Source organism: Phoxinus phoxinus (assembly GCF_949152265.1).
Source record: "Phoxinus phoxinus genome assembly, chromosome: 12".
Lineage (NCBI taxonomy): Eukaryota > Metazoa > Chordata > Actinopteri > Cypriniformes > Leuciscidae > Phoxinus > Phoxinus phoxinus.
Window position 1 is genome coordinate 21870724 of NC_136887.1, and position 12606 is coordinate 21883329.

The 12606-nt window shown below is 35.5% G+C and overlaps 2 protein-coding genes across 2 annotated transcripts; both read left to right on the top strand.

The window, feature by feature from the left end:
* The first annotated feature begins 643 nt into the window (after nucleotides 1-643).
* On the top strand, nucleotides 644-3856 carry LOC307007597 (leukocyte cell-derived chemotaxin-2-like). Its single transcript, XM_079629765.1, has 5 exons — nucleotides 644-761; nucleotides 1144-1176; nucleotides 1265-1355; nucleotides 2009-2154; nucleotides 2346-3856. The coding sequence occupies exons 1-5, from the start codon at nucleotides 722-724 to the stop codon at nucleotides 2510-2512; spliced, it is 477 nt and encodes a 158-aa protein (XP_079485891.1). The 5' UTR covers nucleotides 644-721; the 3' UTR covers nucleotides 2513-3856.
* Nucleotides 3778-8966, top strand: LOC307007596 (leukocyte cell-derived chemotaxin-2-like). Its single transcript, XM_079629764.1, has 7 exons — nucleotides 3778-3856; nucleotides 6567-6704; nucleotides 6811-6901; nucleotides 7279-7311; nucleotides 7415-7508; nucleotides 8171-8316; nucleotides 8440-8966. The coding sequence occupies exons 3-7, from the start codon at nucleotides 6862-6864 to the stop codon at nucleotides 8604-8606; spliced, it is 480 nt and encodes a 159-aa protein (XP_079485890.1). The 5' UTR covers nucleotides 3778-3856; nucleotides 6567-6704; nucleotides 6811-6861; the 3' UTR covers nucleotides 8607-8966.
* The last annotated feature ends 3640 nt before the right edge of the window (nucleotides 8967-12606 follow it).

Sequence of the window (12606 nt, forward strand, 5' to 3'; positions counted from 1 at the left end):
AAAAAATTCTCACATGTAATGGTGGGGATGTGGAAAATAATTTTTCTATGCCAAACTGTTACTCAATCATATCACTGGGCGTTTATTAAGTCTTGAATGTGGCACGCCCATCAGAGTGTTTCAAAGAGAGGGTAAAAAACAAGATAGAAAATATTCTATTAGGCCTACTTCTAAATTAGGATGTTTTTTTTATGTAAAAATCTAATTAGCCTAATAACCTCAAAGAAAATGTTAATAAAAAAAATACAGTTCATGACCCCTTTAAACATTGATAAAGTCTCAGTATGTACTACATGTGTTCATAAATACTATTTAAGTATTTAAGTTAGTGAGGTCTATTAAATAGATTCTGACTGGTGAACATCCTAATGTATAACCAAAGTATTTCTTTAAACACTTTTAAAATGCATTTGAGCTTTTATCATTTTCATCAACATATTTGCACTGTGGTTGCACAATAGAGTGATTGAGAGAGTTTCACTTGGATTTTATGTTTAGCTCTGGCTTATTTTCACAATTTATATTTAAAATGTAGCGGCTAGTCTTTTGTTCCCATTTTGGATGTTATGCAATTCCATTATGTTTGTACTTGTGCAAGTGTGTGGAAAGCAGAATTTCCTCATGACCCCAGTCAATATATAAAAACTCACAGTTAAATGAGCCAAACAGATGAGGACGACAGCAGAGAAGAAAGCATCTGAAAGCAAACGCTTATAGGATCATGAGACTTTACATCCTTTTCAGTTTTCTGCTTTTGGCTGGTGAGAAATTACAATTTAACTTAAATTATTATTGCCAGCAATTTTATTCTAAAACTTGTAAATGATTCTAATGCACAAATGAAGCAAAATTAATTTTGACAATGTTTATGTTCTAAAATGTACATTTATTTTAATTACATTTAAATCAAAATTAAATATTATATCCACATATTCTCGCAAACAATAATGAGTAGCCTAAAGATTTGGGTTTTACTGTTAACATTTTTAAATTTGAAGTTTACTGATGTTTTGTTGTGTCATTAAAAAAAAACACTGCAAAAAGAGTAAACATGTAAATGAACATGCAAAGTAAACCTTGCAAAAACAATCCAAAATACAGTAATTATGCAAATTAAAGTCTTAACGTGTGTCTCTTTTTCAGTGATTTGCAGCTCTTGTGTTGATGCTAGTGGAGGTATGAAATGTTAATTAAGAAAAAGACAAAAAGACAAATATAAAGACAGTCAGGGAACATAAAATAACACAAAATCTTTTCATTTCAGTGACATTTGGCCCACTCTGCAGTGGTAACGCAAGTAACCGTAAAAGAGGATGTGATACAAAGTATGGCTGTGGAAACTATGGAGCTGGCCGGTAAATTCTGTTTTTGATCATGTTGCTTCTGACTGTCTATAAAGCTCTATTTCTCAAGCAAATTTTATCTGACTTTTATTTTCCCATAGCTCTTCCCAGAAGTAATTGATGACACATTTAGCAGATAACACATTTTTAGTATAGGGTGTGCTAACATTGATCATTCCTTTGTTTTGAGTGTTTTACAAGTTTGACACAACCCAACAGCTCAACTTCACAAAAGATTTTAATTCTGTACCACAGACATCATACTAAAAAAATAAAATCCAGCATCATTAACTCATTCTCATGTTGTTTACAACCAATATGACCTTCTGTCTTTCATAAGAAACATAGACGATATTTTGCAGATTGACCAGACTGATTTTTTCCATGCAGTGGTAATTAACGTACTAATATTATTATTCACTGATCAGTTGTCACAAGACACACTAAAACGAATCAAATTTGATGTCACTGATGTCAGATCTTGATTTATTGGATAATGTCACTGATGTCAGATCTTGATTTATTGGATAATGTTTGAATGTACATTACGATTTTAAAGCTATGTGAGTAGTTTTTTTTTTTTTTGGATCAACTTTTTACTTAATTTTGGTCACAGGGAGTAAATGATGATAGGACTATTCTTGTTATGCATGTTTGTGCTGCAGTACGAACGGGAAACACATGGGTCTTGACATTGAGTGTGCTGATGGAGCCACGGTTTATGCTCCATTTGATGTGAAGCTGAACGGCAAAGCTGCACCATACACAAAGAACAATGCTATCAATGATGGCATTAACTTGAGCGGAGAAGGTGTGTACCTTCTGTTAAATATTCTAAATCATGTATATCAATGTAGTACACATGTATTTCATAGATATCATGTTTAAAAATAACATGCATGTCTGATAAAATACTACTACTAATAAAAATATAGGACATGTGGAGTAAGATTTTATACACCAAAAGCATAATCACACAGTAATCTCATGTCTGTTTGGCAGGTCTCTGCTTCAAGCTGTTCTACGTTAAGCCGGACCGTTACACCGGGACCCTAAAGAAAGGGCAGAAGATCGGAAGTCTGCTCCCAATGCAGAGCGTTTATCCAGGCATCACTTCCCATGTTCACGTTCAAATGTGTGACAAATCAGATCCCACCAAGTATTTCTGATGCCGATAGACTTAATGACACATGCAATGGCAACCATCAAACCACTTAAAAATATTATGCCATTTATATCAGCTTCTTACCTTTATGCTGGTGCCCAGCACTTTGCAATCTAACAATAAAGTTTTGAAGACTGTTATGTTCTCAGTGTCACATGTCTAAATGGCAGGGTAGGTGAAGTCTCTTCAACTCCTGGTAGCAATCAATGAGTTAAGTGGTGTTAAAGTATTTATATGCATAAATAAGGCTTAACATGTTTGTCCAATCATTGCAGTTGGAATAATAATAATAATTGACTAATTATGCTAGAATTTCCTTTTTGAATTTTCAGAATTTTAGGCTAAACTAACTCTTTAATTACCATACACACATTTAGCTGAAGTCTATTTGGTACAGTTTGTCAACCTCAGAGAGCGACAGAAAACCGTGTGCAGCATTTGCTATTTGAGCATGTGTCACATTGAGAGCAGGATGTGGCCAGAGGATGTGGCCAAAATGTAATGCAATTTTTATTGCCAACACTGAAGACACCTGATGTTAACAAGCAGAATCACTGAAGGAGAAAACCGTAATTTTAAAGTAAAGTTAACCGTAAATTCACCATTATGGAGATCAGTGTTTGCTTTAGTTGGGCTCTTGACCCTTAAATCATTAACTTTAGATTTTGTTTGGCTGCTGTACCTGAGTTATTACAGCCAGATGAACAATAAAATAGTAAAGGTGATCTGATGGTGTTGGTTATGTTTTAACATATTCGTTATTTCACAACCATTTGACCTGAATCACTGAACTCATATAGAGCCCAATTTCTGAGTTAGGTTTACATTATTAATTATAACAGCACTGGCCTTGTACAGCATAATATTTGTAACTTTTTTAACACATGGTGTTGTTCGGATCCCAGCACTTCTGTCTAGCTCGGTTTTCGGTTTAGTGCTGGGGTTTATACATTCATGGTCCATGCTTCGTCTTTCATTGTGAGTATGCTTTAATGTTGTTGTGTTACAGTATAGCACGTAGTTTGTGTTTATCATTGGCCGAATGCTTTCATGTTGTCATGTTTTGTGTGGACACGCAGTCGGTGAGAGCTCTCATTGGCTTCCTGCTCTTTATCATGTTTTGTGTGAACACGTGACTTTAGTTATGTTTGTATGTGCCACGTGTTCTCCCATCTAAAGTCTCAACCCTGCCCATCTTGTTATTTGATTAGTGCTGATTTGCTGTTATCTGATTTGCCCCACATAGGACCTGTTCCATAAAGAGTGCTGAGAAAACTGGGGATTAAAGTCCAACACCTGACATCAATTAACCTCAATAATATGTCTGGCCTGAAGCAGTTACATAAAGGTTATTTGAAGTTCACAAAATCTACTAATTTGAACCAGGTTGAATCATTATAGTTGTGTGTGCACATTATTCTAAGCATTCTTATTTTACATAATTTTATAAAATACAAATAAGTTTTGCAGATCTTTAGGGTTTTAATAATGTTTTTCATGCTTGTTCAATAAACCATAAACAATTATTGCACATGCAGATGTGGCCAGAGCTATAAACTGCAATGTCCGTAATGTAAGACAGTGTTTCAGGGAAACAGGAAGGACAGCTGATCGTCCTTCCAGTGCCAAATCACGTAGCCATCTGTCAGGTCACCTTTATTTATAGTGCTTTATACAATACAGATTGTTTCAAAGCAGCTTTAAATGTGAATAATGTGAATATGAGGGACATTTGGGAAGTGTATTTAGATTATTCAGCAGCATTTTAGGACACTGGGATACATCATATTTTGGGATAATGCATGGGGAAAATGGAAAATTAAAAGGACTTAAAAGGTCAGGTGTAAAATGTGTACCTTGAAATACAATGTAAGTTGCTTTGGATAACAGTGTCTGCCTTAATGCATACATGTAAATGTAAAAGAAAACAGGCCAAATTCACTTCACTCAGTACCATCAAGCGTACTGAGATTCAATGGCCTAGAAAATTCAATTGAAAAGAAGTCTTTGTAGGGGAATAACGGTTAAGCTACATAAAGAGACCAATATCCTCAATGAAGACCAGGGGCCTGTTTCAAAAAGGAGGTTAAGTGAAAACTCTGAGTAGCCTATGCTAACCCTGAAATGAGGGAAACTCCGGGTTTTCCGTTTCAGAATGGGAGGTACAGTATGTCAAACCCGAGAAAGCAGGGTAAGTCAAGCCCGTTTCTGAAAGAGAGGTAACTTATACTCGGAGTCAGTTACCATGGTAACAGTTTTATAACTCTCTTTAAGTCTCCTCCCCCTTTTTAAAGCATAAGCAATGTTTAAATACTTCATACATTCATTCATTCATTCAAGCTACAAAAATAATCTTAATGCAATCTGAATGCAATCTTATTTTTCTTACCCCATTGGCAGATTATTTGTAAAATAAGAAAAATGCACTCAGGATTTGAAAAATCAGTGGTGTAGAAATCGGTTTAAATGATGAAACATTAGAAGAACTACGTAGTTATTCAACCCGAACCTCCATCGCAAGGACAACTTGAGCAGGACCTTTCTCAGTGATACACTACTCAGTTTTAAGTAGCTACATTATGAGATGTTGTGACTGTAATTCCTCACCATTAGCATAAAAAAGGGTATTTCCATCAACAAACCGCTGTGTATATTTCTAATTTATTGCGGTGCACATGTGGGAACTGTAGTAATAACAGCGCATAACTTACATTAGCCAAGATAACGTGAATGACTGATGTAACATAAACGTTTGTAAAACAAATCTTGCTCCATCCTTAATCTTTACTCAAAGTAGTAAGAACGGCAGACAATCTGCATTAATACGCAGTTAATAGTGGCCCACAGGGGATAAGCAGAAGTATTTCAGTAAGACAGTAATAACGTGAGTTAGCCAGTTAGGAGACCTACACAATATAAAACACAAAACTACCTGTTTAATACATCTATAATTATTCATATGTATACGTTGTGATTCTGAGTCGGTAAAATGACATTTGAGGGCTGGTCAAGTTGTTCGCGGGCGGACAATGTACAACATAGGCGGGTGTTATGCAAATGTATCTTCTAGTGACGTAGAACCATAAAGCAGTCGAGTCGAGTTTTTACTCAAATATACCCGTCACGATAGCCTCGTGGGCAACTGAGCTGACATGTGCTACGGGTGACCCAAGTTCGAGTCCCTGCTCGTGGACCTTTCCTGATCCGATCCCTCCCCTCGCTTCCTGTCTACTTTTCTATCTGAATAAAAGGCGAAAAAATTATATATATCGTATATTGCTTGTGTGTTTCAAAGCCACTCATAATGAATATGTAATGTACATTTCTTGATTCTCGTCGCTTGATAAACTTAAGGTTGAGCCACTGTAGTCACTTGGACTATTTAACGATGTCTTTACTAACTTTTGGGCTGACAGACATCAATTACCTTGCAGCCTATGAAGGAGTGATCCAGCTCTCATATTTCATCAAAAACATCTTAATTTGTGTTCCGAAGATGAACGAAAGTATTACGGGGTTGGAACAACATGAGGGTGAGTAATTACTGACAGAATTTTCATATTTGGGTGAACTGGGTACTGAGCTGACCCATCTTTCAAGAGCAGATTTGAGTGGAGTCGGTAAAATTAGATTTGAGGACTGGTCAAGTTGGTTGAACCTCCTTATTGAAACGGGCCCCAGGAGTCAAAGTTTAAGTTGAATCAGTTGACAGAGAGTTTACTGAAGACAAAGTTTCCACAGAAGATGATCCAGCCTCAAACTAACTTGAAACATATCATATGGATAAGTGAGTTTATTTGATCAGACCCCAAGTTGTATTGGCCAAATGTTCTTGTGTAGTCGTGCTGTGCATGGCTCGTGTTTACCATTGGTTGTGTGCTTTCATGTTTTTGTGTTATGTGGAGCATGTGTTTTTATTGGCCTTGTCTCAACCACGCCCTTCTTATCTGATTCTTCTTCATTCTTCTTATCTGATTGTTATATGATTATTGGTTAATTTGCCCTACTTTCTTTCCCTTTATACCCTTTCATCCCCTATTTATTCTCCATGTTCTCAGTCCGTTGCCAGTTCGTCGTTGGTACTCGTCCTGTGTGAACCTCTTTAGGTCATCCCATAATTTCCAGTCCTGTCCCGCCGTGTCCAGGTCGCTCTCGCCAGCCGTGCCGGTGAATCCTGCATTTTGTCCTCGCCTCGGGTATAGTTTTTGTTTGTTTTTTATTTAATTTGATCAATTACTAAAGCAAATAATACTTTCTAATAATAATACAAACAATCTTTACCCACAAACCTGACACAAACAGACTGAGGACGACAGCAGAGAAGAAAGCATCTAAGCAAACGCTTATAGGATCATGAGACTTTACATCATTTTCAGTTTTCTGCTTTTTGCTGGTGAGAAATTACAATTTAACTTAAAGCATCACTGCCTGCATTTTTATTCTAAAACTTAACTTGTAAATGCTGCTTATGAGTAAGAAAGCTATTACACATGTTAGAAGTATTGCACAAGCATAATTCATTTTGAAAATGTTTATATTCTAAAATGTACAATTAATCTGTTTAAGGCTAAATTAAATACAGGTTTAAAAGAAAAAAAATATTCATGTTCCAGGAAACGAAAATGAGTATTAAGATTAAGTTTTATTGTTACCATTTTTAAATAATTCACACATGCAAATTAAAATGCAAAGTAAACATTGCAAAAACATAAAAAAAACTAAATACAGTAATTATGCAAATTCAAGTTTTAATGTGTGTCTCTTTTTCAGTGATTTGCAGCTCTTGTGTTGATGCTAGTCGAGGTATGAAATGTTAATGAAGAAAACATACATACTGACAAATATAAAGACAGACAAGAAGCATAAAGTAAGATGAGTTAAAAATATATGTATTTCTATTTCACAGTGAAATTTGGCCGCCTCTGCAGTAGGCCAAGTAACAGTAACATTAAAAGAGGATGTGATAGAAAATATGGCTGTGGACATTATGGAGCCAGTCGGTAAATTCTGTTTTTGATTATGTTTCTTCTGATTGTCTGTATATAAATCTCTATTTCACAAACAAATGTTTTATCTGACTTGTATCTCCTCATAGCTCTTCCCAGAAGTCATTGACGTCACATTTAGCAAATAACACATTTGTAATGGAGGTGTGCTAACATTGATATCATTCTTTTGTTTTGAGTGTGTTACCACACAAATTTGACACAACCCAACATTACAAAATATATTTATTCTGCATCACACACTCTTAGAAAAAAAAGATAAATAGAGTTCTATATAGAAAGGTTCTTTATTCAATTTTAATAAATCCTTTATGGCAAATGGGTTCTATAAATTAGACACACTAATACATTAAATAAATAAAATTCATCACCATTTACTCACCCTCATGTTGTTAACATACTGTATGACCTTCTTTCTATTTTGGATACTGATCAGACTGCTTTTTTCCTTTTAATGGAAGTTTTGGAAATGAATGTAATACTATTATTAACTGTACAATTGTCACATAAAGACACACAATAACATAACAAGTTTGATGTAACTGATGCCAGACCTTGATTTATTGCATTATGTTTAACTGCATATTAAGATTTGAGAGCAAGGGAAAGAAGAATGACTTTCTACTTAATTGTGGTTATGTGTGTTTGTGGTGCAGTGGGAAACAAAAACATTTGGGTCTTGACATTTTGTGTGATGATGGAGCCATAGTTTATGCTCCATTTGATGTGAAGCTGAACGGCATATCTAGGCCATACTCAAAGAACAATGCTATTAATAATGGAATCAACTTGAGCGGGCAAGGTGTGTAAATGTTAAATACTACTACTACTACTACTACTACTACTACTACTACTAATAATATAGGAATAAGATTTTGTACATCAAAAGCATAATCTTATATCTCCCACATAATCTGTTTTGCAGGTCTCTGCTTCAAGATGTTCTACGTAAAGCCGGACCGTTACACCGGGACCCTGAAGAAAGGGCAGAGGATCGGACGTATGCTCTCAATGCAGAGCGTTTATCCAGGCATCCCCTCCCATGTTCATGTTCAAATGTGTGACAGATCAGATCCCACCAAGTACTTCTGATGCTGATGGAGTTGAAGATCACCTGCAATAATCAAACCACTTCAAAATCTTCTGCCATCACTCTGAAAAGTAATACAGGGACTTGTTAAAAATAAATTCCATGTTAAAATTATAATTATTGATTTAATTAAAACTTTTAAGTTGCAAACATTATTTTTTGAGTTCTGTTGGACATAATAATGTTGATCTATACCTTAATATTGTGTGTACTTTAAACTCAAATTTCTGAGTTAATTGATTGATTGTTCATTTTTTGTTGTTGTTTTTGTTGAGCCAACACATTTGTTTTAGTGAATATCAGCTTTATTTCTGGTGCTGGTGCCCAGCACTTTGCAATCTGACAATAAAGATTTAAAGACTATTATGTTCTCAGTGTTTCATGTCTAAAATAGTGCCATCATAGCAAATCATCCTTTTTTTTTTTACAATACAAAACATTGTCTGCTAATTACACACTGATAATTAGTAAATGAAGTAAAAAAACTATTAAACAACATACAAATCTCTGTATGAGTGGCTGTGTGCTCTAATAAATGTTCATGTTTAGTTTGAGCCGACCTGCTTATTTTGTTATGTTGTTTTGTGTAGTGCTCTGACCTCTATTCCCGGCTCTTTGTAGCAACCATTAATTACACATTTAGCTGTAGCAAAGTCCCTTTCAAGGAAAGTCTGTTCACTTAGCGACCATATTTGCAACGCCTCCGGGCAGCTGTTTCAGGCATCCAAGACCAAGTCCTATCTATTAAATGGGGGAATCCTGAAGTCCAAAAAAAAAAACTGCTTGCCGATCTCATTAAATAACATATTTCAAGTCAGCAACAAAATCTTATGAACTGTCCAATAAATCCAATCCAACAAATTTGTTTGCGCATAGTGCTAAAAAGCGTATTTTTCAGGCTAGACCAGCCAATGCGCATGTGCAGTCCTAAGCGCAAGTCTCAGGTTTCTATGGGAACCGGAACTGCAGTGATACAGTGCAGTGAAGCAATGACTTTACTTTGTGGGACGTATTCCGCCATATTGCGCATTGCAGTTTCTCCCATTCATAACAAGTAATAGGAGTGTATATCTTTGTATATCTAAAGTCGTTGGCTCTACGACTTTAGATATACAAAGGCACGATCTAGCGAAACGATTGATCATTTTCTAAAAATAAATAAAAATTATATACTTTTTAACCACAAATGCCCGTCTTGTACCCAGATGCGGCCAATGGGGTAGCCTAATATCAGCAGGAAACTGAAGCTTCCCCGGGGGCCGCCATTGATTAGCAGACCACCACTGTTAGCATGCCATTGACTCCCATTCATTTTGGCGTCACTTTGACAGCGAATAATTAAAACGAATTTTTTTTATTTAAAACCGATTTTTATCGTTGATATTATTACATTTGAATTCTAATGTAGAATGCGGTCTGATAACAGACCGCTGCTAAGTAGTTATAACAGACCGTTGCCATGAAAAACAGAGCGTTGCCATGAACGCAGGATTCTAACCGTAGAGACGGAACGGACTATTTTCTTTAGCGGAAGCCATATAGTTTTTAAATCAATAAATTCCTTTTTCAAATCAATATTTTGTGTCAAATTATTGATTTATTTGGTAGGTAGCCATGTAATAAGCGGGATAATGTATAGCGAGTTGGTTGTTATATCGAATACAACTCCCTTCAGGCTGTTTAGACCCCTCCGCTTCGTGTCGGGCTCATAATCAGCATGTCGGGAGTTGTATTCGCTATAACAACCGCCTCGCTATACATTATCCCTTACATAATGCCACTATAATCATTATGGAACTTTAAAATCGTTTCATAGTGACAAATTATGGTGTACATAAAGTCTAGCAAATATATTCAAATGTAATTTTTCTCATTACCACCCATGGCGGTTGGTTTCTATTTTCCCATGGATTTATCCCAGTGTCCGTCCTGATATGCGGCTGAATAATCTGTAGGCCTACTGTTGAAAAGCATGCCAGTGGACTAGAAAAACATCCAAATGTTCCTCATATTTCAAATAACGTTCATAATGGCTTTCTATTAGGTTAGTCCTGTATTTGTTTTATCATAACCCATATCATGTTCACACATTAAATACAAGTTAAATTGTGGGTTTGGTGGTATCAGGATTGGCCACAAGAGGGAAGCATAGTACACAGACGGGATTCGGGAACCAGCTTGTGTCATGCATTAATATTTAATTTGCCCAGTTAAGCAGCTTATGAGCATTATTCACCCTCTGCATTATAATTAGTATTTTACAGTATTAGACCTTTCAGTGCATAAAATCTGTAGGCCTACTAATATTATCATATAATATTATTTTCTTGAGATATTAACATTTTTCATGTTTATTTTTATAGATGTTCGTTATTTTTTCAAATATTTGCAATTATATTATGTTAAAATGCAGTATTGTAAAAAATTACAGTACCACAATAAATTGTTATTACTGCTAATAGTTTATTTTCAAATGTATACATTTGCATATTAAATTATGCAAGAATCTAAAATGAAAATGGTAACATTACCTATAAAAATCATATATTTGTAGTAGTGCTGTACATTTTGAGTCATGTCACATAGCACCTGGGGGCACTCCATGTACAACTGCTTGTCCCCACAAAAAAAAATAAAAAAAAATAAAGGATTTTCAGTATCAGAGTATAGCTTTGCTCTGCTGAGACCATAAACCTTAGTGACAGTGGAGAATGTCTGGTCAAACCCGCCAACTGTGCGATTTACTTCTACACCAAACATTTATCACATTCCAAGGGTTTCTTTATGTCCCAATCTCTCTTCTGTCCTCTCACTCTTAGCGCTTGGTGTTGTCCCATCGTAAGGACATGAACGTCCTGTTGAGAACATGATGTACTGTAGTGCCATGTATCCTCCTCAACCTCGGAATATGGACTTATAGATCTTGTCAGAAGATAAACAGATTCTTCAGCAAGCTACATATACAGTTTCTATTCTATTCTATTCTATTCTATTCTATTCTATTCTATTCTATTCTATTCTAGCATATATTGTGAATATAAAATATCAGGGCAGGTGCATTATTACTAAAGTTTATTTTTTCTTATTTGTTTTAAAATAAAATGCCTGATGTATCCAGATCACGTCACATGCAGTCTGCTATTATGATCAAAACTATATTCATCCCTTTATTGGATCTTGCCAGCTGTCTTCATTCATGTCTCTCCCTACTGTTACTCTCTAATTGCACAGACCAAACTTTCATCCGTTCCATTACATATGATCAAACCAGGACACAGAGAGTTCCTCTGGGCAGTGTGAATTCATTTACATCAACTCGTTCTTATTCATTGGAAATCATGGCCTACTGTGCGGAGCTGACCGTCCAGTTTTGATTTTACCCTCCATTCATTCTGCAAGCAAATCACAAATGTCCATCACCGGTGATTATATGTTTAAATTTCAGCTCATAAAGAAAACGTTGACGAGGCTAGGCAATTTATCCTGCTCCAACTGTCCTGAAATAAGATAATAATAATCTATTTTCTGACTCAGGAATATCTTAAAATCCATTTACAGAAATTCATTTGATTTGCCGTTCTGTCTGCATTGCGTTCTTTTTTCCCATCTATATGTTACTGACCTCTCCCTTTTCACAGGGATACAGAAGTGTGGGCATAATGAACAGAGATAATGACAGAGGCATTAGTGTGTATTGAGGTGATTATGAATATGAGACAGATGAAAAAGTGAAGGAGCAAGAAATGGTGAGAGAGCCTTGAAGGGTTTTCTGTATTCGATGCAGATGAGTACAGAGTGCTTGTGTTTCAGCTGTACTCACATAAAGTAAAACTATAAAATACTTATTTTCCAGTTTAATGTGCAAAACCAACTTTAAGGAAGTCATTTGTTGGTTGTGGGCTGATTATAGCAATATTTCAACCAATGTCGTGAATTGTTTGTCCAACCAGAAAACAAAAACTTAGTTTGATTGCATTTGAATATATTTGCAATTCCATTTGG

Coding starts and splice junctions, on each gene's coding strand:
- LOC307007597 (XM_079629765.1), top strand. CDS start 722: ATGAGACTTTACATCCTTTTCAGTTTTCTGCTTTTGGCTG. Junction 1,177..1,264: donor TTGTGTTGATGCTAGTGGAG/GTATGAAATGTT, acceptor TTTTCATTTCAG/TGACATTTGGCCCACTCTGC. Junction 2,155..2,345: donor CATTAACTTGAGCGGAGAAG/GTGTGTACCTTC, acceptor TCTGTTTGGCAG/GTCTCTGCTTCAAGCTGTTC.
- LOC307007596 (XM_079629764.1), top strand. CDS start 6,862: ATGAGACTTTACATCATTTTCAGTTTTCTGCTTTTTGCTG. Junction 6,902..7,278: donor CAGTTTTCTGCTTTTTGCTG/GTGAGAAATTAC, acceptor TCTCTTTTTCAG/TGATTTGCAGCTCTTGTGTT. Junction 8,317..8,439: donor AATCAACTTGAGCGGGCAAG/GTGTGTAAATGT, acceptor TCTGTTTTGCAG/GTCTCTGCTTCAAGATGTTC.